A 27,860-nucleotide genomic window follows, 5' to 3' on the forward strand; every position below is an offset into this window, starting at 1 on the left:
GCTTCAAAGTCATGATCATCATCACTATACAGTACTGAAAAATTTATTTGTACCATGTACAAACAATAATTTCCAGTATTATGCAAGAAAACTTTGTTATAGGCATTTTTTTCTTACTATACAATTAAAAATAAAATAAACGTTAGTACGGTTTTTACAAATACTTCGTTTATTTTAATTAAGCTGGTACAGACAATGTCCATTTAAAACCCATATCCCAGGCCAAAAAGTACAAATAAAATCAAAAAGAGCAGTGTTCTGTTGAATACACGTCTGCATGAATAACTTTATTAACTGCTAATGAAAATTAGAACTTTTCTGGGATCTTCTGACAAGACTTTTCTTTTATCTTAAAATGCTTTCTCTTCAGTGAAGCCATCTTTGGAGTTAGTCATTACTCTCACCATCTCTGTCACCTCGACTCCAGCCTGATATTTCTCTTCTTTTGGTCCAGACCCTCAAATTTTAAAAGTAGCTTCAAGTTAAGGAAAGGTCATTTTTCCACAGTTCAGTTCTCTGAAAAACTTCCATCTCCCACTGAAAGTCACAGTCCAGGAGTGAAGCAATCACATGCTAGAACTTCAGAGCCAATTGGAAAGTCATCATGAACACTCGCATTGGTCGATCTTATTTATCACAAGCCTGAAAATGCACAGTCCTGGAAAAGGTGGCCTCTCTGTGCACACATGTAATTTTTAAAAAGGAGAGGCTAATATGAACAGGGCTGAGGTTTGATCACCAAAAATGAGCACAATGAAAACAAGTGATAATGAATAATGGGCACTAGAATTCAAATTACCAGATGTTTTAAAGAGATGGGGTGCCAGTTTTCAATTCCGTTTCGAACACCACATTACAAAAGAACTATTTTTAAAAATAAAAAAGGATTGAGGGTAAAAGAAAAAAAAATAAAAAGAATATCTAAATCGTTGAGTGACCCCCTGTTTGTTCCTGATAAACTTCAATCACATCTTCCTCCTCCATTCCCAGCTGTAAGAGGATAAAAAAATGTTAGAATATAAAGGCACTATTTTTTAATTGGCTGCAATTATGTGGCCATTGTTTTAAAGTACAAAAAGATACAAAAGTGATCCATCATTACCCTGTTTTAAGAATCCAGGTTTCCTTTAATCTAAAGAACATAAGAGGTATGTATGTCTTTTCTCCTGATTCTATCTGTGAAGTCATTCATTTGATCCTGCTGAGCAATTTTACCTCCCAGTTTATTCAGCATAGAAAGTGTCTTTTTAATTTATTTCTTAGAGTGTGAGCATGGGGGTGGGGAGAGGCAGAGGAAGAAGGAGACAGAGAATCTTACGCAAGCCCAGTGCAGAGCCCTATGCAGGGCTCAATCTCACCACCCTGAGATCATGACCTTAGCTGAAATTAAGAGTCATATGCTTAACCCACTGAGCCACCCAGGCACCCCTAAAGTGTGTGTGTGTGTTTTGTTTTTTTTTTTAAAACCTCAAGAGTTGTAAATCTAATGAAACCTGTATTTAATAGTTTAAAATGCAATAGTTTGGGGGCACCTGGGTGGGTTGGTTGGGCAACTGCCTTTAGCTCGGGTCATGATCCTGGAGTCCCAGGTTCGAGTCCTACATCGGGTTCCCTGCTCACTGGGGAGTCTGCTTCTCCTTCTGACCTCTCCCCTCTCGTTCTCTCTCTCATTCTGTGTTTCAAATAAATAAAATCTTAAAAAAAAAAATTAATGCAATAGTTTGATGATGTATTTTCTAAAAAACCATTTTACATCTAGATGTAATTACTTGATATATTCTCTTTATTTCAAAAAACCTGATCTCGGGCACCTGGGTGGCTCAGTGGGTTAAAGCCTCTGCTTTCAGCTCAGGTCATGATCTCAGGGTCCTGGGATCGAGCCCCGCATCGGGCTCTCTGCTCAGCGGGGAGCCTGCTTCCTCCTCTCTCCCTCTTTGCCTGCCTCTCTGCCTACTTGTGATCTCTCTCTGTCAAATAAATAAATAAAATCTTTAAAAAAACAAAACAAAACAAAAGCCTGATCTCACTTTGAAATGTGGTTTTAGTTAGAAAAATACTGCCTAAGGATTCATTTCAAAGTGGTTTGCTTCATCATCTACAATTCCTTCTGGCATGTAACTATTCTTTTGATAGCGACCACTCTGACTAAACTCACACCTACTCTTATTCGATAACTTCAGTTTTATAGGCTAGATTTGTATGGTCAGCCCAGCCCTTCTCAATTCTTAAAGAAAAAAAGTCTCCTTCAAAATGCCTTTTACAGAATACTAAGCAAAGAAGAGGAAATTATTGTGTGGGGTTTTTTGTTTGTTTTTTTAATGTGTTTTATATGCACTGAAGTGTTCTGTAATTTTTCCTTAAAGACATTATTAACAATGGCTGCCTCTGAGAAATGGGAATGCTGACATATTCAGAGTATATCTACTTTCCATTTTAAATACTTTGGTAGTTTGGTTTTTATTACTTTTAACTATAAGTATATCCTTTATTTTAAAAAGAAGAGTACATAAACAGGCATGGTGTTACACAGAAACCCAGGTTTTACCCTCAGTGAGGGTAGAGGAACATCACTCTCTTGACTCTGGTGTGCAGTCAGGGTTCAGAAGTACTATAATAGGCAGACTGAAAACAAAAACTAGCATATTCCACTAAATTACAGTGGATCACAAAAGCAAATGAAAAATAAAAGGAAAGTCTAAGATCACTAATCTCTAATGAGAAAAGGTGCACATGACATTTTCGGTGCAGAATTGTAAAATGTGAAAAAAATACTCTAAGAAATTTAAAAATAAAACAGACATAGGGGAGCCTTGGTGGCATAGTGGGTTGAGCATCCAACACTTGGTGTGCACTCAGGTCATGATCTCAGGGTTGAGAAAGATCCCTGCGCCAGGCTCCATGCCCAGGTGGAATCTGCTTGAGATTCTGTCTCCCTACTCCTCTGCCCCTTGGCCCCCACACTCATGCTCTCTAATAAATAAATCTTTTTAAAAAATAGATTTAGGATTTTTTAGGTGATTAGGCTGGCTCTAGTGTTATGGAGATTTTGATTATAGTACATATATGAATGTTAAAATAATTATTAAAGACGCTATTAAAACTTTATTTAAAGATTTTATTTTTAAGTAATATCTACACCCAACATGAGGGTCAAACTCGCAAGTCCAAGATCAAGAGTCACATATTCCACTGACTGAGATAACCAGGTACCCCAAAACTTAATTTTACTGCACATATCATACCTGGTAAATACTGCAAGGAATAAAATGCCAAACATGACAAGAAACCTTGAAGTCAGGAAGGCAGCAAATATCCTCCAACTATGGAAAATGTGAAGCAGTCAGCTTCAAAAAGTATCTTTGTAGAGATGAATGAACAACAGTATGAGGAGTTACTCCCTAAATACCTACTGTCTCCCTCTGCCCATGATGCTTCTTTAATGACAAGGAGGAATGTATCGCTAAAATGTAGTCCGTATCTACTGTGTTTTGGCAGAGGTTTTTAGATTTTATTTATTTATTTGAAAGAGGGAGAAAGAAAGCACAGGTGGGAGGTGAGGGACAGAGGGAGAGGGGGAAGCAGACTCCCCACTGAGCAGGGAGTCCGATGCAGGGCTCAATCCAGGGACTCCGGGATCATGACCTGAGCTGAAGGCAGACACTAATCAACTGGGCCATCCAGAAGTCGCAATATCTACTGTGTTGTAGAGATTATATCAAATTAGGACAGGGAAAACACCAGTTGAGTTTGGAACATCTAATTGTGCCAGGCATTTACAAAGTACTCAAGGGGCACCTGGCTGGCTCAGTCATTGCAGCATAAGACTCAGTCTCAGGGTTATGAGTTCAAGCTCTACATCAGGTGTAGAGATTACTTAAAAAATAAAAATCTTGGGCATCTGGGTGGCTCAGGTGGTTGAGTGACTGCCTTCGGCTCAGTCATGATCCTGGAGTCCCAGGATCGAGTCCCGTAGAGGGCTCCCTGCTCAGAAGAGGGTCTGCTTCTCCCTCTAACCTTCCCCCTCCCATGCTTGTTCTCTCTCTCTCAAATAAATATATAAAATCTTTAAAAAAATTTTAAAAAGTAATAAAATCTCAAAAGAAAATAAAAGTACTCAAGAAAGTAGGTTGATACTAAACCAGGGAAAAGTAACAACTACACTGTAAAAAAAAAAAAAAGAAACCAATTAAACTGTGATAAAAATAAACATTATCACTATTTACTGATAATAAAGGGACTGACTTCATGTATTCCAGATATTACACCCTAAGAGACACATCACCATTTATGTGGTATTCCAGCCCCAAATGCATAACCTGAATCTAATCATGAGGAAACAGACCAGCCCAAATTGAGGGACTTCGTAGAAAACAACTGGTTTGTATCCTTTAACAATGTAAATGTCATGAAAGACAAAGAAGGCTGAGGAACTGTTCCAAATTAAAGATGATTAAAGAGACACCTAAATAAAATATCTTCATACTGAACCGGATCATGTGATGGAGAAGAAGATTTGTTATAGGAGACATAATTGGGACAAATGATAAAATTAGGTTGTAAAGTATTCTAACAGTGTTAAGTGTCCTGAATTTATGAGCACTGTGGTTATGTAAAACAATACACTTATTCTTAAGAAATGCACACTAAGATATTAAGCAGTAAATGGCGTGGTATACGCAATCTACTCCAAAGTGATTCCAGGAATACATACACACATGTGGGCAGAAGGAAATAAGTAAAGGTAGCCAAACTTTAAAAATAAGCCAAAGTAGGTGGAAGAGAATACAATTTTTGGTACTATTCTTACAAGTTTTCTGTAAGATGAAAATTATTTCAAAATAAAAACTTGAAAAAAGATGGAGATATGTCAAAAAGAGCATAGACACCAACCCCACTGGGCAATCTCTAAAGAATACTCATACAGTTTCAAAGTATCTCCCCACAAATTTATTAATTAAAAAGGAAAATAACTTGGGGTGGCTGGGTGGCTCAGTAGGTTAAGCCTCTGCCTTCGGCTGAGGTCATGATCCCAGCATCCTGGGATTTGAGCCCAGCATCAGGCTCTCTGCTCAGTAGGAAGCCTGCTTCCCCCCTGCTCTCTGCCTGCCTCTCTGCCTACCTGTGATCTCTCTGTGTCAAATAAATAAATAAAATCTAAAAAAAGAAAAAAAAAAAAAGAAAAGAACAACGAATAAATCTGGCAATTACCAAAGTTGCCCAAAGTTAGTGTTACCCAGGACAGGCCAAGTGGACATCATGTGGCTCCTGATGTGATGTACTTGGGAGCACAAAGCTTCACTCCGTGCTCCTGCTACCAAATATGCAAAACTGAATCTAACCATGAGGCAACATCAGACAAACCCAAATTGAAGGACATTCTAAAACATGGCCTGAACTCTTTAAAAATGTCTGTGGGGGGGTCGGAGGCACCTGGGTGGCTCAGTGGGTTAAAACCTCTGCCTTCAGCTTAGGTCATGATCCCCGGGTTCTGGTATCTAGCCCCGCATCGGGCTCTCTGCTCAGCAGGGAGCCTGCTTCCCTTCCTCTCTCTCTGCCTGCCTCTCTGCCTACTTGTGATCTCCCTCTCTGTCAAATAAATCAATAAAATCTTAAAAAAAAAAAAATGTCTGTGTGGGGGCACCTGGGTGGCTCAGTGGGTTAAGCCTCTGCCTTCAGCTCAGGTCATGGTCTCAGGGTCCTGGGATCAAGCCCCGCATCGGGCTCTCTGCTCAGCGGGGAGCCTGCTTCCCCAACCCCCTGCCTACCTCTCTGCCTACTTGTGATCTCTCTGTCAAATAAATAAATAAATAAATAAATAAAATCTTTAAAAAAAAAAAAAAGTCAGTGTGATTTACAATGAAGACTGAATAATTGTTCTAGATAAAAGAAAGCTAAGGAGGGATGATAACTAGTTAGAAGATACTAATCCTAGATGGGATCCTCGGTCAAGTTTTTTAAAAAAAAGCTATAAGGGACCTTTCTGGGATAAATAGCAAAATCTATTCTGACTACATATTTGATAAGAGTACTAGAGCATTGTCAAATCTCCTGTATTTGATAATTTAACTGTGACTCTTAGGAGGTAACCAAAATATTTAGGGCTAAAAGGTCATGATATCTGCAAATTAATCTCAAATGATCCACCAATAATGATAGTGTATATAGAGAAAGTGATCAAGCAAATGTGTCATAATATTAACTGGTGAATCTAATGAAAATGTTATATGGTAGAATATTATATTAGTCTTATAACAACTTTAAGTTTGAAATGTTTTCAAAATAAAAAATTAATAATAACAATACATCATTCCCACTATCAGAAATAGCAGAAATGTTATTTTGCACTTGGAGGGGGAAATCTGTCCAAATATAAAAGCACACACACATACACACCCTCTCCCACACTTTATTACTTTCAGATACCTCTCAGGGGAGGGGGGATATAAAAACAAAGAGTCCATACAATGAAACAAAGACACAGAAGCATTAAAAAAATAAATCAAGATGACAGAGCCAAATATATATTAATATACACTAAACTTCTATATTAAGTTCTCAAAATGGGTCAAACGTCAAAAATAGAACCATAAAAGGTCACCATCACCAAGAAAGTGCACCAGAAATCTGCCAAATTTGAGCAATACTTGTTCCTCTTAAAAAAAAAAAAAAAAGGGGCGCCTGGGTGGCTCAGTGGGTTAAGCCTCTACCTTCAGCTCAGGTCATGATCTCAGGGTCCTGGGATCGAGCCCCACATCAGGCTCTCTGCACAGCAGGGAGCCTGCTTCCCCCCTCTCTCTCTGCCTGCTTCTCTGCCTACTTGTGATCTCTCTCTCTCTCTCTGTTGAATAAATCAATAAAATCTTAAAAAAAAAAAAAAAAAAAAGTGCCTTTTGACAACTTGCAGGTTCTCCCTCTCCCTCTCCCTGCTGTGCATGACCTGACAAATAAATAAATAAAATCTTTAAAAAAAAGTTATTTATAAAAATCTCTACACCCAACGTGGGGCTCAAATGCACAACCCTGAGATCAAGAGTTGCACAGTCTACAGACTAAGCCAGCCAGGAGTCCCACCACCTCTCTTTTTATTGGACTTTTAAAGGCAATATATAGACATTCAACCCAAAAGACTATTTTTCTATTATTCAAGAAAGGGCAGTTTAATACCAGTGAACCAAATCATTCAATGCAGGATTTAACATTTTTCTTCACTCAGAGAAGAAATTGTACTCACTTCTTTTGGAGTGTGATTATCAGCAATTCTCTGACCTTCAAAGAGAAACCTGAGTGAATTCATTGGAACTCCCTAAAAAGGTTAAAAAAAAAAAAAAAAAAACACACACACAAATCTTAAAACAGATAGTAGGAACTTTGAGCACAAAAAGCAAACATGAAAGCTTCAACAGAATAGACTGAACATAAGGCTAGACATATCTATCCTATCATAATTACCATCGAGTACCACCTATCTGCTAGGCCCTCCCTATACCAAGTATTTCACATACATAATCCTAACGTTCACCGCCACAACCCTGGAAGGTAGGTATGATCACCTTATCTTCATTTCACAGCTAAGGAATCTAAGGCATGGAGAGGGCATACAAGTTAGATAGCAATTTAAGGCTCAATCTGTTTCTAAGCTTATGCTCTCAACCACTATTCTTCTAGTTTCCTCTAAAATCTCTAAGCTAAATAAAAGATTATATTAGAAATTGGATGAGCACCCTCACTAGTTTCCAACCACACAAGCAAAATAAATTTTAAGCAGATTAAATCACAGAAATTTGGTACAGCACTACAGCTAGCCAGGTGAGCGACAGTCACCTGTGATGACATAGATAACACTGTTAAGTATCAAAAAAAGTTATTATATTTTTCTAATCAATTACTCAACAAAAATAGCTAAAAGGGAAGAAATGACTCATTTAAAGAGAAACTGCTTCACTAATAAGTATTAGTCAAGAATAATTTCTTTAGTCCAAAAGTTTTAGAGAAATTTAAAACTATCTCCCAATAAGTATTAATACATAAATATATGGGACCATGCAAATTAACCCTTCATTTGATTTTAAATTCTAGACTTCTGAAAAACAATACAAAAAGCATAACTGACGAGAGCAAAATATTCTTTGATTTTAATTATAGGATCTTTTAAAAAATATTATGCTGTGTTGGGGTCAAGAAAGTTTCTATAGAAACTGGCCTAAAACATCAAAATGTAAGAATGATTCAATAAATATTTATATACATTTCAATCTCTCTACTGGGTGTTACATCAGATAAATTAAGTTTCCTATTCCTTGTATATCAGTAAATATAAGGAGAAGATTATCAAGCCTCTGTGAACTAAGTATAAACTCTTTTTCTGAAGACTGTATATGGGGCACCTGGGTGGCTCAGCCCTTTAGCGTCTGCCTTCAGTTCAGGTCATGATCTCAGGGTCCGCATCAGGCTCCCTGCTCAGCACGAACCCTGCTTCTCCCTCTCACACTTGCCATGCTTGCGTTTCCTCTCTCCCTGCCTCTCTGTCAAATAAATAAAATCTTTTTAAAAAAAATAAAATAGACTGTATATTCTGAACCATAAATAAGAAAGTTGGAAATGATTTCCAAATTGATATTCTTAATTGTCTCTCTAAACCTAGCACCTTTAATTTTGGGTCAAAGTTATTCACTTTAGCATTCTGATTTAACTCTTTATTTTGCATTGTTTTTCCTCAATGATCAACTCCATCACCTACAGATGGGGTGAAGACTTGCTGTTGTGAGGACTCTACGACAATGCCTCTAAGTATCTAGCAGAGCGCACTTAATGTATGTTCCTTCCCTGTGAATATCTCCATTTTGCTCCCAGCAATATCATTAAAATGTGAACTGAGCCCCAATTAATCAAATTTTACTGAATTTAACAACTAACATCAAAAACAGAGAGCTGTTTTAGTTATCCTAACACCTAAGTGATCTCTTTTCCTCTGGCAGAAGTGATTTTAATGTTGGTTACAAATTTAACCATTTAGAAACTTCTAAAAATAAGACCAGTATTACCTAAGTTAATATCATGTAATATGATTCAATTATTAAAATCTTGGCTCTTACATATATTAATTTCAATTATATTTTCTGTTTTATTAATAATAACTAATATTCATTGAGCATTTTAAAAGATTTTATTTATTTGACAGAGAGAGACACAGCGAGAGAGGGAACACAAGCAGGGGGAGTGGGAGAAGGAGAACCAGACTTCCTGCCAAGCAGGGAGCCCAACCCTTGAATCATGACCTGAGCTGAAGGCAGACGCTTAACCACTGAGCCACCCAGGCGCCCCATCATTGAGCATTTTTAAGCATCATGTTAAGAGCTTTATGTAGGTCATCTGCATGAGGTAGGTACTGTAATATTCCCAATCTACTAATGGGGAAGCAAAGCACATAATTTGTCTAAAATCCCACAGACAGTGGGAGAGACTGAATTTGAATCTAAGTAGGTTAAAGGTATTATTGATCTAATAATAATTGAGCTCATGAAGGCCAGAATCTGAGGTTTTTCTATTAATAAATCAACAAGCGGCCTTTATTTTATTGAAAAAAGAAAATTCTTTGATGTTGAAAATACAGACTGCAATTAGCAATAATCTGTAATACTACATATAAAGATAATAAACTAACAATACTGGGGCACCTGCGTGGCTCAGTGGATTGGGCCTCGGACTTTGGCTTGAGTCATGAGCTCAGGGTTCTGGAATCAAGTCCCGCATCAAGCTCTCTGCTCAGAGGGCAGCCTGCTTTCCCCTCCCCCTCTGCCTCCCTGTCTGCCTACTTGTGATTTCTCTCTCTGTCAAATAAATAAATAAAATCTTTTAAAAAAATAAAAAATGAAAAATACCCAAACAATATTAGTACTTAACTTTAACATATGGCTAACCAGTCATGATTAAAAATGAGGAAACTTGGGACGCCTGGGTGGCTCAGTTGGTTAAACGGCTGCCTTTGGCTTAGGTCATGATCCCAGAGTCCTGGGATTGAGTCCCACATCGGGCTCCTTGCTCGGCGAGGAGCCTGCTTCTCCCTCTGCCTCTGCCTGCCTCTCTGTCTGCCTGTGCTCGCTCGCTCTCTCTCCCTCTGTCTCTGACAAATAAATAAATAAAATCTTAAAAAAAAAAAGGTAAAAAGTTATTTAAAAAAAAGAGGAAACTTCACAGTGATCACCAAAAATTACTTGCTTTTACTGTTACATATATGGATAAGCCATTAAGATAGAAACACTCATATAACCATTTTTACAACTCTGAGTTACTTTTCAAAACACTTCTGGCATACCTTATGAATTCAAATTTTGAAATAGGCCACAATGGGAAAAGGCAATTAAACAAGGTATAAGGAGTATTCTCCTTGATCTGCTAATAGTGAAAATAATAAAAGATCATTTTTCTTTTGATAGCCTCCCTACAAGAAAAATTAATGACATATTTCGCATTGTATTTTATTCCATAACATACAAACCTGTCTTTGACAGTATGATTCTTTGAGTTTCTTGAGATGTGTTGTCATTTTCACTTTGAAGTGAATCTCACTGCTATCCTAAGGAGATAAAAGAAAAATAATTATCCCTTTGTGTAAACTATTTGTTTTGCTTGAAACAAATTATTTACTTTCACATATACTGCACATAGAAACATAAACCCTGTCACTTATACCTCCCCACTAAAATATTTTTTAACATTCCTAACAAGGTTTATTAAAACACGACTCTAATCATCTTCGGGGCACCCGGGTGGCTCAGTGGGTTAAGCCTCTGCCTTCGGCTCAGGTCATGATCTCAGGGTCCTGGGATGGAGCCCCGCATTGGGCTCTCTGCTTGGTGGAGGACCTGCCTCCCCACCCTCTCTCTCTGCCCGCCTCTCTGCCTACTTGTGATCTCTGTCAAATAAACAAATAAAATCTTAAAAAAAAAAACACTCTAATCATCTTCAAAGTTACTTTATGTCCATTTCAAAAGAAATTTAATAAAACAATCTGTCTTGAAGGTTAAAATTAGCAGAATAGGGGCTCCTGGGCGGCTCAGTAAGTTAAAGCCTCTGCCTTCAGCTCAGGTCATGATCCCAGGGTCCTGGAATCAAGCCCCACATCGGGATCTCTGCTCAGCAGGGAGCCTGCCTCCCCCGCTCTCTCTCTCTGCCTGCCTCTCTGCCTACTTGTGATCTCCGTCAAATAAATAAGTAAAATCCTTTAAAAAAATTAGCAGTATAAATAAAAGCATTTATGTCAAAGAATGCATTCCTTCATAATCGCATATCTATTCTATTTTCAAAATAAAGTTGAACTATCACAAACACCCAAAAGCAACTCAAAACAAAAAGTACCCCCCACAACTGAAGTATTGTTGAAGGTGGTCCAACCTACAAGAGAGGTATATACCATAAAGTAACAGACAAGAAAGTCATGTCTGTCAAGAAGTCAGCCCACAGAGTCCAGTTTCTCTCACAAGAGTAAAATGAATAAAAACCTGACTCAAATTGATTTATGGGACCACAGATTATTTTCTTCTACCCAGACTGTCAAACAAACTATCAAGCAACCATCAGAAAATAATACAGGTAAAATTTCAAAGCCAATCCTTACGATTACATATCACATTCACAAGTGCATATTAGTGAAGGTTGCATGTTTACAATTCTTGTTTGTGACTATAGAGAAAAACAAATTTTCTTCCTATGGATAATTTCACAAACAGATAAAATTTCTACAGCATATCTCATGCCATACACTAAAATCATTTCCAGATAAATTAAGGAGCTAGCATTAACATACTCTTTTACTATTTTCTCTCTTTGATTAACTCTTTCCCTAACCTTGACATTGGGAAATCTGTATTCTAAAGCAAGATTTTAGCCTAGAAGACACAGCAAAAAAGGACACCGATAAATGAAAATGTCACCCAACAGTTAAGAGACACTAGAGAAAATATTCACAACAGATAGACAAGAAAAACCAAGGGGCGCCTGGGTGGCTCAGCCAGTTAAGTGTCCACCCTGTTCAGTGTAGGTCATGATCCCAGGGTCCTGGGATCCAGCCCTGCATAGAGCTCCCTCCCTGCTCAGCAGAGCTCCCTCCCTGCTTCTCCCTCTCCCTCTGCTGCTCCCTGTGCTGTGTTCTGTCAAATAGATAATTAAAATCTCTTAAAATCTTAAAAAATAAATTTTTCAAAATAAGATAAACATAGAAAATGGGAAAAGGATATAAACATAAAATATAAATGTAGTAGAGGCGCCTGGGTGGCTCAGTTGTTAAGGAGCTGCCTTCAGCTCAGGCCCTGATCCCAGGGTCCTGGGACTGAGCCTGGCAAAGGGCTCCCTGCTCAGCGGGGTGTCTGCTTCTCCCTCTCTCATTCCCCTTGCTTGTGTTCCCTCTCTCACTGTCTCTGTCAAAGAAATAAATAAAATGTTTAAAAAATATATGTAAACGCAGTAGGTCAGTAGTAGCCTAATGTTACACCACAATGCCTACCTCACTTCATCTCATCACGTATGCATTTCATCATCTCACATCACCACAAGGATGAGTATAGTAGGGTATTCAGAGCGAGATCACATTCACATGACTATTACAGTATACAGTTATAATTGTTCTATTTTATTATTAGCTATTATTGCTAACGTCTCACTGAGACTAATTTACAAATTAAACTTCACCAGAGATATATAGGTATAGGAAAAAACACAGTATTTATAGGGGTTCAGTACTATCCACAGTTTCAAGGATCCAATGGGGGGGGTCTTGGAACATATCCCCACAGATAAGAAGGGACAACTGTATGAAGATTCACTCCTCCAACAATTTTCAACTAACCTTATTATCAGTTAATATCTTTAAAAAGGTCAATAAAGATCCAGTCTGAGGAAAAGAGATGCCAGGAAAGAGAAAGGGCAGGAAAATGGTTGAGAGGCCCTTTGGTTTAAGGTCGGCCCCTATCACTCAATAGTACTTACTGTATTTGCTACTGAAGATGCTAACCAAAAAAAAAAAAAAAGAAAAAAAAAAGTTTTTATCTGGAGAAATTAAGATAATCTAAATCTGCCTAGGAACAATAAAACAGTATCAGCCTCTTCTATCTCCAACAACAGATGCATATGTAGTAAATGAAAATGCCATTTTAATTTTATTTTAAAGATTTTATTTCAGAGAAAGTGCATGCGTGCACGCACCCACAGGAGGCGGGGGCAGAGGAAGAGGGACAAGCAGCCTCAACACTGAGGAAGAGCGGCCCCAGTGCTGGCCTGATCCCAGGACTCCAAGATCACGACCAAAGGTGAAGTCAGACACTTAACTGGCTGAGCCACCCAGGTGCCCCCAAAATGCCACTTTTCAATAATTTGCCTTATTTAAATCATTTTTCTGGTGTCAGAAATTATTTAAGCTTTAGAGTTAAAGGAGAAAAATAATGAAACTCACCTGTCCAATGACTTTGAGTTTAATGTATTCTCCTTCCTTCTTATCCCCCAAGTCCTCAGTTGAAGGTTTTGCCTCCTGAAAGAAAAGTATATTTAAAGATAAAAGTTCCTATATGCTGTTTTTTTTAATGAAGATTTTATTTATTTGACACAGAGACCAAGATAGTGAGAAAGAGAGAGAGAGCACAAGCAGGGAGAGCGGCAGGCAGGCAGAGGGGGAGAGAGAAGCAGGCTCCCCGCAGAGCAAGAAGCCTGATGCGGGGCTCGATTCTAGAACCCCGGGATCATGACCTGAGCCAAAGGCAGCTGCTTAACCAGCTGAGCCACCCAGGCATCCCCACATATGCTATTTTAATTACTTACTTAATGAGTACCCATCTCTCTGAGTACAAAATCTGCACTTAAGAATATAAAAATCAGGGGCACCTGGGTGGCTCAGTGGGTTGGGCCTCTGCCTTCGGCCAGGGTTGTGGTCTCAGGGCCCTGGGATCGAGCCCCACATCGGGCTCTCTGCTCAGCGAGAAGCCTGCTTCCCCCTCTCTCTCTGCCTGCCTCTCTGCCTGCTTGTGATCTCTCTCTCTGTCAAATAAATAAAATATAAAAAATATATATATATAAAAATCATTATTTTCTCTGCCACGTGAATTAAGGGAAAAAGTCCTAATTACGATCTGAAACACAATTGTGCTAGAAATCAAAAAAGAGATCTCTTTTATTATAATATACTACAATAATGGTTCTAAAACCTCACCATACATAGGAATCACCTCAAGGACTTTAAATGCCTGCTGGGCCCCACTTCCAGCTTTTTATTCAGTGAGTCTGGGCTAAGGCTGTAATTTGCATTTCTAATAAGTCACCAATTGGTGCTATGCTGCTCCGCAGAGGAAAAACCTAGAAATCACAACCCAGTCAACTCCTATTAGTCTGAAGTAGCTTGTTCTCCATAAACCGTAAAACATTCTGAATCCAAGATTCTCCTCTCACAGCCTATCAGAAGTTAACTACTCCCGTTGCAAAACTGTACCCAGAAATAAAAATAAGCCAAATTAGCATAAGAAAGTATTTGGGAAGGAAAATTAAAGAGCCTAATATTAGCCTAATGTACTCTAGAGTCAAATCAGTTTTATAGCATCCACTTATTTTAGATTATCTGAACCAATCTATCCAATTTTAAAAGATTAGGTTTGGCTGAAAAAACTTAGGGGGAATAAGTGGAATAAGTAAAAAGTACAGCATAGGTAGGTACAGGAAAGAAGAGACAAAATTCGAAGCAAGAAAAGAGGGTTATAAAATAATTTTGGGGGCGCCTGGGTGGCTCAGTTGGTCAAGCCACTACCTTTGGCTCAGGTCATGATCCTGGAGTCCGGGGATGGAGTCCCGCATCGGGCTCCCAGCTCCACAGGGAGTCTGTTTCTCCCTCTGATCTTCTCCCTTCTCATGCCTGCTTGCTCACACTCTCTCTCTCTCTCTCAAATGAATTTAAAAAAAGAAAAATCTTTAAAAAAATTAAAAAATAAAATAACTTCCAATGAAGGAATACTGAAATGAAAATGAAGTTAACACAATAAATTAGTTAAAACAATTTCATCATGAAGTATCTAAGAAAAGCAAGCCAAGGAAGTAGTTTGGAAATTTTCAGTCAATGTGTTAAAATTAGCTTTCCTGGATACCTTACCTTAATTTGGCCACTGAATTAGCCACTTACTTAAATATATTCTCTTGTTAAACATGTAACAATTTCTGTTAATCCACACTTTTTAAAGAATAGACCAACTATGTTGTATTTTACAACCAAAATAACAGGGGCCACTATAACCTGTATATCTCATGCCAGTAACTTAAAATTCAAAGTCTTCAGGACGCCTGGGTGGCTCAGTCGGTTAAGCTGCTGCCTTCAGCCCAGGTCATGATCCCAGGGTCCTGGGATCAAGTCCCACATCCGGCTCCTTGCTCAGCAGGGAGCCTGCTTCCCTCTCTGCCTCTGCCTGCCTCTCTGCCTGCGTGTTCTCTCTCTCTCTCTCTCTCTCTCTCTGACAAATAAATAAATAAAATCTTAAAAAGAATTAAAAGCCTTCAACATTCAAAACTTAACAGAACATATTAAACTGCAAGCAGCTTTTAACTTTAAGATCCAGGATAGAGTCCAAGGAAATGCTTAGACTACAGAATTGACTTCGTTAGTGTAAATCCTTGCCTGTTTTTCATTCTGCAGTACTTTCACCACTTGCTGACTACCGCATATTTTGACAGCAGACAAAATGAACCTTCTTTAGTGAGACAATATTTCACCTGAAAACTAGACGACTGTCTTTAAATACAGTCTCGCCACCACCTTTCTATGAATTTATATTCATAGTAAACAGTTGCTTCGTCCTTTAAGTATCTAGAGAGGATAAGGACAGTTTATTCCATGCAGTGAAGAGCAATAAAGAGCCATGAAACCCTGAGTTCTCCGTAACTGTGAGGAAAAGGCGTGTTAGGAAGCGGTTGTTTGAATTAACACAAAGGAGGAGAATCCCCACCCCCCGCCCGCAGCAGCAGCAATTCATCGGCACAATGGGAGTGATTTTGCTCCAGTTTCTTAGCTAAGATAGCTGTAGAGGCTACTAAAGGACAAAAGAGTTCTTTCCCCTCCTCCAATGCCTAGTCCACACTGCTTTTCTGAAGCACAGCTTCTCGGGCTGGATAACTGCGTCTATCTAAAAGCATTAACAGCTCCCAGTACTTTAAGGCCTAGAACCAAACTCCACAGCACCGAATTCAGTTCCTCCGTTACAAACTCAAATTCTCATTTCTCCCTCACCACTTGCTTTACAAACCTGAGGATTCGTGGAAACTGGACTATCTGCTATTCCCCAACTAAGTCTATCAGCATTCTTCCACCTTCGGCCCTTTGTGGTTCCGGTTTCCTTTATCTAGAATGTATATCCTCCCTCAGACTCTCCTGAAATCACCTCACAGAAATCCAACCCACACATCATTTGAAGTCCAGTACTAAAAAACCAAACCTCCTCCAGAAACCACAGCACCCCCTAACCTTCCAACTGGGCCTAATATTTTCCTTTCATGCTTGTATTTGCAATTTCTTCATCTCTCTCATGGCATTTATTTTCAATTTTAAAATACTCCCTCTTCAACCATTTTCTCCAGTTGTCCTCATCTTTTTCTTTAAACTTCTTAGGACAGTACTTAGCATTAACTGTCTCCACTTTCACCCTTAACCCACTATCCTCTGGTTTATACATCACCATTCCACTTGACACTGCTCTCACCAAGGTTACCAGTTTGACTCCTTATTGCTAAATCCATCGGACAATTTAAAATCTCACTTTTAACTTTTAATGAACACAGTAAACACTGATGACTTCTTCCTTGGAAACTCTACCTTTGGCCTCCAAGGTTCCACTCTCTCCTTATCTTAACTAATTCCTTAAATGCTGGGTCTCCTCTAGATTCCATGTTCTCAATCCTCTGCTTTATTCTCTTTCATGACCCATGATTCCAACCACTTTTCAGATACAAATGACTCAGTCATCCTCTCCAACCAGACAACTTTTCTGAGTTTTACACTCATTTATCCAAGCACTCGGCCATCTCCACTTTGGATGTCCCATGGGTACCTGAATATAAGTATCTAAAACTGAATGCATTATCTCTAACTCCTCTCCTAGTTTTAACTCTCCTTCCTGAAAACCACAATTAAAAAGAGAAAAACAATTCCTCCTGGAGTCCCAATTACAATAAATGGTTACCACACACTCAACTAACTGCCCCAAAGAGAAACTCATGTGTCATCTGTGGCTATTCGGCCTCTCTTAAATCTCACAATTAATCTTCATCCTTCTGACAATGTTATCTGTTGGTGGCTCTCAAGTTTATCCTTCTCTCCATTTCACTGCCTTATTTCAGGTACTCATTGTTGCACATGAATATTACTACAACAGATGCCCCCAGTCTTCCTCCCTGCAATTCTCCAAATACCACCAAAGCCATCTCAAAAATGCAATCTGATCTGCCCAGAATCTTCAATTCGAAGTCCTTAGCTGACATACAAGTACATGTACTATTCTCCTACCTCTCTTGCTAATATCATTTGCTCCACCATTTGATCTCTAATTCCTTACACATGGCACCCTCTACCCTAACTCCACCATCTCTGTACATGTTAATCACCTCTGCTTAGAACGCCCTTTCTTACCCTCTTTCAATACCACTCAGGCATCACTTCCTACAAAAATGATTTATCTAATCACCCTCTTAAACATTCCCATAATGCTTAATCTATTAATCTTACTTTTATCTATAATAACCACATATTTGCATATCTGTATCTTCTACCAGAGTTTGAGTTCCTCACTGGCATACTTCACTCACTCTTCACTGTATTTCTGATCAAGCACAACAATGCCTGGGACTCTGAAGATATTCAATATGCTTGTTAAATAAATTAATGTTTTCTATGACAGTTTTGTCTTGACTTCCCTACAAGTTTACAAGGAGAGGACCCAAGTTTTTTCATCTTTATCATCTTTGTAATGCCAGGCAAATACTAGGCAGTTATTCAAAGCCTGTGAATAGAGCTAACAACATTATTTTCTGTATCATACCACAAAATCTTACTAATGCTTCATACCTCTACTGTACACAATAGTCACAACAAGTAAAAACACTTTCAGTTTTTTGTATTCACAGTTGGAAATAAAAGATAATTCACTTCAACTGCATAAGAACATGTGAACAACTAGGATACAAAATTTTCAAAAATAAGCTGCCCGTTTCCCTAGTCACTACATGTTGGTGATCTCTTCCCAACTCTGAAGCACTATGGCAATGTCATCTGTATCACTTGTTTAAAAGCCTCATGCTTGCCTAATGCAGTCATCAAATTTTCATGTATGTTTTTTCTTTTGACAAACTCGTCTGGAAAATGAGAAGATCTTGGGGATAAAAGGCCAAAGATCATTCCCAGTGATCTCAGTGTCTTTTGTGTGTCTTCTTTCCTTCTCTCCCCTGCAGCCAATACAGAATGGTATGGCACACTAGTTACAAAAACCATGAAAGTATTCATTCAGCACTGGGCCTGGGACACTAGGTCATCAGGAAAAACAGATCCCCAGAGAGGACTGGTTGATTTGGCTAGAAAGGATACATAGCCCTAGAACAGAAGAAACTGTTAATGGAAAGAAAACTAAATATATGAACGAAATCAAAGAGAGGAACCAGAAACCTCTAAGTTTTCAGGTCTGTGTCATCCAGGGCCTGAACCACGGTAACTGGAATGGTAAAGGAATTTACCAGGTACAAGGCACTACCAGCTCTTCCTTCCAAGACATAGAGGGAACAGCTTGAAAATAGAAGATGGCTGGATTTGGAAAGAGAACTAGACGGGAAAGAACAAAAAACCAACAAATGTACGAAATTCATGAGAAGAATTTTACTGTGCCGTTTCAAAGTCAAAAGAAAAAGAACTCTGATTAGAAGTATTGGCGACCAGAAAGAAAGGAAAGAGAAAAGAAAAAAAGCAGCATTGGCAATCAGTATGTTGACAATTTAATCTCATGAAGGGAGCATCACACTTAACTACCTCCAACTTGTCAATGACCCTTCAAGCAATACAAGAATTGCCCATTCTTGGGGGTGGGGGATGAGAGAAGGAGCAGGAATCATGGGGAAATATATATTTACTCTTATCTGATGACATTAACAAATCTTCATTTTTTAAGGTGTGATAACAGTATTGTAACAGTATTTTTACTGTTTTTACAGTATTTTTAAATGTGTAACAGTATTGTCAAAAGGAAAAGTTCTTCTCTTTTAGAGATACATATTGAAACATTTACAGATGAAATGATATAATGTCCACCATTGCCTTCAAAATATGAGGAGTGGATTGGAGCAGTGTAGATGAAATAAAATAGGCCAGAAGACCGGTATATGAGTACAATTACACACACATTAAAGTTTCCATAAAACCTTTCACAGAAAATGCATTCACTCAAAGTTTCAAAAAAAAAAAAAAATCTCTAAACCATAGGTCTGACTATAATACCTCAGTTTATTTCATTTTATTTCTTCATGAAAAAAGTCCAACACGGTAAGTTGGATAATTCTAATACTTACATCCATTATTAAAATATACAAAACACAAAGCACCTGGGTGGCTCAGCCGGTTAAGCCTCTGCCTTCAGCTCAGGCTCAGGTCATGATCCCACCGTCCTGGGATTGAGCCCCAAACTGGGCTCCCTGCTCAGGTGGGGTGTGTGTGTGTGTGTGTGTGTGTGTGCGTGCGTGTGTGTGTCCCCCAATTTTCGATTTCAGTTTCACACTGCATATGTTCAAACTTAAGGCACAGTACTGGAGATTTGTAATGAAACCAACCAGACCCAGCCCCATAACTTCAAGGTTTAAGTCAAGCTGTCCAGACACCAGATCCTCTGCAAATTCACATTCAACCCTACAATTGTGATTAAACACTAGATATGCAACTTCTTAGGAACTAAAATTACAATTGAAAATCGTGTAAAACTACTCTTTGAGCCTAGACTATGGACCCTAGGCAAAGCCTGGAACAAACTGCCTTGACTGTATACAAAAGTCCCAGCAAACAGAGTTAGAGGTATGGCAGACATTGTGGATTAACTATTCAACATCCTTTTTCCCCTTTTTCCTTACAAGGGGAAGACTAGATGTGCCCAGCTAAAAAACATATTTCTCAGTGTCTCATGGCCACGTGACATAGTGCTGGCCAATGAGATAAAAGGTGACAGACTTTGTTGGCACATACTTTTCCCCTTTGCTCCATCCCTTTCTCCTGCCTGGAACAAAGACACAAAGTAACTTCTTTGTGCCCACAGGAGACAGGCATGAGAGTGAAGACATCTGTTATGGATGGGGGAAAAAGGAGTATGAAGGCATTGTAGAGCTGCCTTAGTAGGCCTGAACTAACTACTTATATCCAGACTTCCTGTTCCATAAGAAAAATAAGCTGCTACTTGTTTAATGTACTATACATCAGGTTTTCTGTTACTCAGCACAAAAGAAATCCAAGCAGACATAGAAGGTACTGTAAATAGGTATCATTTGCTTTATATTAAAAACAGAACCTAGAAAACTACCTCAATACGCATCAAGAGTAGAATAAGTCAGGTGTGGTAAAGTCATACAATGGAATGCAATTTAACAATGCAATTTAATAACATACAACTATGCACAATATGGACAAATCTCCAAACAATGCTGAGCAAAAGAAATCATACACAGAAGTACACACCATATGTCTCCCATTTATGTAACATGGTAATGTATAAAAACAGGTAAACTAATCTAGTAGTCAAACCAGTGGTTCTTAATCTGAGTACTAGCTGCATGGATACATTCAGTTTGTGAAAATCCAGCAAACTGTAAATGTGTGTGTGTGTGTGTGTGTGTGTGTGTGTGTGTGTGTGTATCTTTGGTAAAACTGTGAAAAATAACCGGGCGTAAATATTGAGAACAAGAGTCCAGCAAACAGAACTCCACTTTTCCTTCAGAGTCCCATTAGCTCAGTAAAGGCAATGGAATGCAAAAATAATGGTCAAAATAAAAAAGTGTAACAAATACAATGTATCCTAAAATAAACTGAAGTTATGTTGTAGGAATATGCACAATTTAAACTAGTAAGGGGCTACCTGGCTGGCTGAGTCAGAAGAGCATGTAACTCTTGATCCCAAGGTCACGAGTTCAAGCCCCACATTGGGTACAGATTACTTAAATTAATTTTCTTTTTAAATTTAACTGTTAAAGTGCTCAATAACAGGATGTGTGACATACCCACATGACTTCTTTAAGGAAGCAGAGTATCAGAAAATGACCTCCCAAAAATCACTTTACAGAAAATTCTAAAATGGGATACTAAACCTACCTTAGAGAAAATTATCCATAACAAACCCAAAGTCCTGGAAAAAGCAAATGACTTGATCTTAGAGATAAAGTTACCATATCTACTGCTAATAGAACTAAAGATCAAGAAATGTAAAGGGGGCGCCTGTGTGGCTAAGCTGCTTAAATGTCTGCCTTGGGGTCAGGTCAGGATCCCAGGGTCCTGGGACTGAGCCCCACGCCTCATATCGGGCTCTCAAATCAGTGCGGAGCCTGCTCCTCCCTTTCCCTGCTGTTTGTGCTCTCTCTCTCTCACGTGAGCATGCGCGCTCTCTCTCAAAATAAGTAAAATCTTTTAAAAAGAAAAAAAAAAAAAGGAATGTAAAAACATCATGAAAACTACTCCATGACAACCAATCCTTCCTCAATAAGGAAGAAACATCATGGAGGCCAAAAGAGGAGGAGGAAGATACCAGCTGCTTCAAGTTTTTTGTTTTCTTTTTTAAATAAAGATTTTTATTTATTTATTTGACAGAGAGAGATCACAAGTAGGCAGAGCAGCAGACAGAGAGAGAGGAAAGGAAGCAGGCTCCCTGCTGAGCAGAGAGCCCGATGCAGGGCTCGATCCCAGGACCCCGGGATCATGACCCCAGCCGAAGGCAGAGGCTTAACCCACTAAGCCACCCAGGCGCCCCCAGCTGCTTCAAGTTTTTGAAGCAGTCTTCCAATTCTAGGGCCTAGAATGGTGCCTAGTACATTCTGACATTCTATAAATACCTGTTAAGTGAATGAATCTGACCACTTATTCCTTCAAAAACTAAGTATCCAGTCACTGTGCCGGGCACTTCAGGAAAAAAGAATGAATAAAGCCTGATTTCTGACTCAAAAGCAGTCTAATGGAGAAAGACACTTAAGTAAATAATTGTAACACTATATATAAAAGCTATAATAGAGACATTTTCAGCTTTCCTGGCAAAATCATAACCAATGAGGTTTATCCCAGGTGAAGATTACTGCTAATGCTAACATTTCTGCTAAGGGGGCTAACAAATAAAGACATATTTGACAACTGCTTTACAGTTCTGAATTTGAACTATTCAACTAACCTTCATTACTACTCTAACCAGTTTTCAAAAACAATTAAGTATTGTTTTGGTGACATTTTATTTGCAATGTTTTACTATAACCTGTATGGGTGCAACATCCACTAGCAGCAACTCCTGTCTATCACAAAGAAGAGAGACTACATCGTATCGATCCTCTCCTAGGGCATGAAATCTTACTGTATGTATCAGTAACTACATGCTCAAGTCATAGCTGCAGTTTACCAATCTTATTACGTGATATAAATAGTAGTATACACAATTATGAATTTTAATATATACCCAATTCATCATATTCTCATGCTATCTCAAGCTAACAGTAAGATCAATAAACAGTGACAATAAGGAAGAGACAAAGAATACTGAAGGGAATAATGCTATCCTGACAGAAGAAATACCATTAATGTGGTTGATTAAAGATAACTGTAAATTCTTTGTTACTGTTCCCATTGAGAAATGAAATCTAAATGCCTTTTCCTTGTTGACTATAGTTAATATAGTTAATAATACTGTATTGCATATTTGAAAATTGCTAAGAGATTAGATCTTAAGTTCTTTTTTTTTTTTTTTTTGACAGACAGAGATCACAAGTAGGCAGAGAGGCAGGCAGAAAGAGAGAGAGGAGAGAGAGAGGAGAAAGCAGGCTCCCCGCTGAGCAGAGAGCCCGATGCGGGGCTTGAGACCATGACCTGAGCCGAAGGCAGAGGCTTTAACCCACTGAGCCACCCAGGCACCCTAGATCTTAAGTTCTTATTACAAGAAAAAAAAACTGTAACTGAGTGGTGATGATTGTTAAGTAGACATATTAGAGTGATCAACTCACAATATATACACAAATATCAAATCATTATGCCGTACACTGGAAGCTAACATGTTATATGCCTATTATATCCCCAAAATAAATAAATAAATGTCTTTCCCTTGAATATGGGCTGGCCTTAGTGATCTGCCTGACCAAGAGAATGCAGAGGTCACCTCCAACGCTAGGTCCTAAGAAGCTTGACGTTTCCACATACAGTTCTCAGGGAACAGTCACACTCTTGTGAGCCCTGAACCACCACAGATCAATATCCTAGAGTTCCTATGTTGCACAAAACACATGATGAAACCCCTCAGAGAGGCCTTGTGACTTTATGAAGAGCCCATCCATTCCAGCCCCCAACCATTAATCCCAGCTAAGGCCCTGTGACACACCAAGTCCAGCCCATAGAGCCCTGCCCAAATTGCAGATATATGAGCAAAATATGAAACTGCTGATTTAAGTCACTAAGTTTTGACGTAGGTTGTAAGGTACCAACGATAACCAGAATTACACAATGCTTCCAAATCCTTGACTAAAAGGAAAATAAAAGAAAATCATTCAGACTCTCTCTGAGGTGGGAGTGGAGAGAGTGAACCTGCTCATAACAGACGGTTAGCATTTCAAGTAAACCAGTCATCCAATTATTACAAATCAACAGACCTGAATTAAAGACCTGAAGTTCATGCTGCCTTTGAAGACTTGGGCATGGGTGAGAAGGAAGGGAACACTATAAACCTGAATACAAGGGAGGAAGGGAAAATATTTGTACGAGTTACCCATACCTATTTTGATAGTGAGCTTCTGGTTCTACATTAAGTGCTTAGATTTTGCTGCAAGGTGAAACCAGGCTAAAGGAGAGCACCCAATGAGATCTATTATTGGTTAAAGGTTACTCTTTATCCTTTCTGAGGGATAATGGAAGCTGATGAAAGCTATGGGCCCTTTCTCGCTAAAAATAAATAAATAAATAAATAAATAAATATTAAAAAAATTTTAAAAAACGTGTGTACAAATACAAAACACCATACAATTTCAATGCATTTTTGGCCCTTAGGGTCCACGAAATTTGGGTTTAGAACATGTTTTAGAGGATTATTCAGTAATGGTTCACAAATCCACTATATAATGCTGGCATTGTTAGAATTATAAGTATTTCACTCAAATTTACAAAATAATTTTTCTTTTTTTTTTTTTTAAGATTTTATTTATTTATTTGACAGACAGAGATCACAAGTAGGCAGAGAGGCAGGCAGAGATAGAGGAAGGGAAGCAGGCTCCCCGCTGAGCAGAGAGCCCGATGCGGGACTCGATCCCAGGACCCTGAGATCATGACCCAAGCCGAAGGCAGCGGCTTAACCCACTGAGCCACCCAGGCGCCCACAAAATAATTTTTCACTCATCAATGGAGGATCCAGCAATTCAAGTCTTGTTTGATTTTAATGTCCACCTATTTTTTTTTATCTAATTGTTACTCAACTGCAACAGCTTAGCCCAGGCAACAAACTTCTGAGAGGTGCCTCAAAAAATGTATTCTTCTAAAAAGATCTTGGTTTAAGTTAGTATTACCTTTTGGGGACAGTGGTTCAGTCTCATGCTGCTGATATTGCACAGTAATAACTTGAGATTCTTACTCCTGCTCGTAAGCCTCTTAAGGGTAAGAGTTCAGCTTCATATCACTTTAAATCCTCAGCACCCAGCACTGATATTGTACTGGGTCTTGATTAATAATGATGCTGGTCAAACAGACTGGAGCAACAGTTCTCAAACTTTTTGGTCTCATGACTCTTGTATACTCTTAGAAATTATTTAGAACCCCATAAAGTGGGGCGCCTGGGTGGCTCAGTGGGTTAAGCCTCTGCCTTCAGCTCAGGTCATGATCCCAGGGTCCTGGGATCGAGCCCCGCATCAGGCTCTCTGCTCAGCAGGGACCCTGCCTCCACCTCTCTCTCTGCCTGCCTCTCTGCCTACTTGTGATCTCTGTCTGTCAAATAAATAAATAAAATCTTTAAAAAAAAAAAAAAAAAGAACCCCATAAAGCATTTGTTAGGTTGGTGATATTTATTGAGGTTTACAGTATCAGACATCGAAACTGAGAAATGTTTTTAAGTATTCATTAATTCATTCAAAAATAACAATAAACCCACTATATATCAGCAGATAGGATTTTTATTGAAAATATTTTTCAAGGGGCGCCTGGGTGGCTCAGTGGGTTAAAGCCTCTGCCTTCGGCTCAGGTCATGATCCCAGGGTCCTGGGATCAAGCCCCACATCGGGCTCTCTGCTCAGCGGGGAGCCTGCTTCCCTCCTCTCCTTCTGCCTGCCTCTATGCCTACTTGTGGTCTCTGTCTGTCAAATAAGTAAACAAAATCTTTAAAAAAAAAAAAAATATTTTTCAAAACTAAACTAGTGAGAACAACACTACTTTGCATTTTTTGCAAATCTTTTATGTCTGGCTTATAATAGAAAGCAGCCGGATTTTCACATCCGCTTCTACATTTCAATCTGTTGTGATATCACAGGTCATGTTAGTGTTTAGAAAACACCAGTGAACATTCATGAAAGGATGACAATGAAAAAGACAAATAATTACTAGTATTATCATGAAAATAGTTTTGACCTCAAGGACCTTCTAAAAAAGAACATCTGTCCACCTGTTACTGTACCAAGTCCGTTATTTCTTCCTTCGTGCCTCTCTTAATGACTGGAATTCAAACTGAAGCAATAAATTCTACAATTTAATTTATAATTCTGTACATTGCTCTTTCATCAGACTATAGTAAATTTCAACATGCTTCTTAACATCAAAATAAAAGGCTGATGAAACTAGGCATTTACCTGTTCTTTCCTCCTTGGTAACCAAGTAAACAACTACCCAGGGAGATACTTATAATGCCATTTATAATTCCCAAACCAATTTGGGAATTAATCTAGACTGTTAGTTAAGAAGATCCATCCAAAACTAATCTAGATTATGATTAAGCTTTAAAAATATCAATGTACATTTACCCAATAGTACAAATCCACAAAAGCCTCACTTGCTCTCAGCCAGTGGTACAAAACTGAACCCGGTTGAAAGCCAGGGGAATAACTGTGTTCAATTCAAAAGTTCAAGTACATTAGGAAGTTGAATGAAAAACAAATTTTCTAGATAACTATCATAAAACAAGCAAAAGATCCAAAAAGACTTAAAAGTCAAAGTCATCTGAGCAAACAAAACAAAGCCCAGACAAAAACCTTATGAATTAAAAACTAGCTTAAACGTGGTTAACTGAAGAAGGATGAGAAAGAAAAACTTACCAAGCAAAAGTGAATACTCCTGATCGAGTGCAAATCCCAAGTAAATTCTTGATATTAACATTGAGATGGAAGACTGCCATTATAGACAGCTTTCTGTGAATATTATGCAACTGCTCTACATACACGAAGTTTTCCCATCCTTTACCTCAAAAGCATCAGTCAGCTTGAGGTTAATGCTCAGATGAAATGTTTTCTGTTGCTCTAGCAGTTTTGCTCTACTTTGTTTCTCGGTTATTCTGAGTGCTCTCTTACAACTGGAGAGTTGCTGAACCAATCCCGAGTAAGAAACGTTAAAGTACAAGAAAAGAGGCGACAGCTCTGCACCACCACACGGAAAGACTCAGCGGAGCAGCGGCGGCCCTGCCCTAGCTGCGATCCGAACAGAAAGCAGAGCGTTTTAGGTTCCCAGCAACACCAGAGGTCTCCCGCCCCCATGTCCCCACTCCTGGACTATCTAAACACCGAAAACCAAAAAGTGGAGTCCACCCGCTTTTCAGGGCCAGAGAGTCTCCGGGCTGGGATCCTCTCCCGTTACATAACTGGGGCCTAGCGCCCTGCTTCTGCAGTCAGTCCCCAGGACAGAGAGACGGACGTGTTCCCCAGGGACCCTCTCAGGGAGGTGGAAGCTGGGCTCTGCACCTGGTCGACCCCGGAAAAAGAAGGGGGAACGACGCGAGCGAGGCCGCAATCAGAGACGCTGGGGCACAGGGGTTGATGAACAGGCCCGGAGAGGAGCAGGGCGGCTCCTGGAGGCCCGCCGCAGGCCCCCGCGTCTCCGACACTAGTCCACTCCCCTCCCTCTCCGGCCGAGTCCCCACCGGCCGCCCCCTCCCCCATTCCGCGCTCCCCTCCCCCGCGTCTCCATCCCCGGCCCCAGCCGAGAGGCAGGCGGACCAGCCGAGTAAGGCCTCGGCCACGGCCAAGAGACCGCTCCCAACCCAGTACCTGGTCAGACATGGTGACGGTGACTTCACCCAGGGTCTCCGCACAGCAGCGGCCTCGGGTAGGCAGAACCTCGCTCCGGGGTTTACAAATCCGTCTCTCTTCCCCACAGCACAACACCGCGGCTGGAGGGACTTCCGCCACGCCCTGCGTCACTTCCGCTACGCGTTGGGAGGAGGAATAGGGAAAAGAGGAAAGGAGAGGCGGGAAAACGGGTGGGGGAGCTGCCCCGGGGCGAGAGGGCCCAAGAGCTGCTTTATTGGTGGTCGCTAGCGTGAATGAACAACAGTCTTCTCAGCTCCATTGAGGACTAGTCCTTTCGCCTCCGCCCGGAGCCTGCCCTCCAGTGGAAAAGTTCCGGGTCTTAGTGTTTGGAAACACACTAACAGCCACCCTCCTGCCCCTCTGACACC

At 39.6% G+C, this 27,860-nt stretch overlaps 1 protein-coding gene across 1 annotated transcript; it reads right to left on the reverse strand.

Annotated features, from left to right (window-relative positions):
• Nucleotides 1–146: 146 nt before the first annotated feature.
• On the reverse strand, nt 147–27,601 carry LOC111149647 (small ubiquitin-like modifier 1). Its single transcript, XM_022506885.1, has 5 exons — nt 27,451–27,601; nt 13,445–13,519; nt 10,496–10,573; nt 7,232–7,303; nt 147–990 (listed from the first exon to the last, which is right to left on the reverse strand). The coding sequence occupies exons 1-5, from the start codon at nt 27,460–27,462 to the stop codon at nt 922–924; spliced, it is 306 nt and encodes a 101-aa protein (XP_022362593.1). The 5' UTR covers nt 27,463–27,601; the 3' UTR covers nt 147–921.
• Nucleotides 27,602–27,860: the final 259 nt, after the last annotated feature.

The sequence above is a fragment of the Enhydra lutris genome, unplaced genomic scaffold, assembly GCF_002288905.1.
Source record: "Enhydra lutris kenyoni isolate GAN:26980312 unplaced genomic scaffold, ASM228890v2 scaffoldscaffold1, whole genome shotgun sequence".
Taxonomy (NCBI): Eukaryota; Metazoa; Chordata; class Mammalia; order Carnivora; family Mustelidae; genus Enhydra; species Enhydra lutris.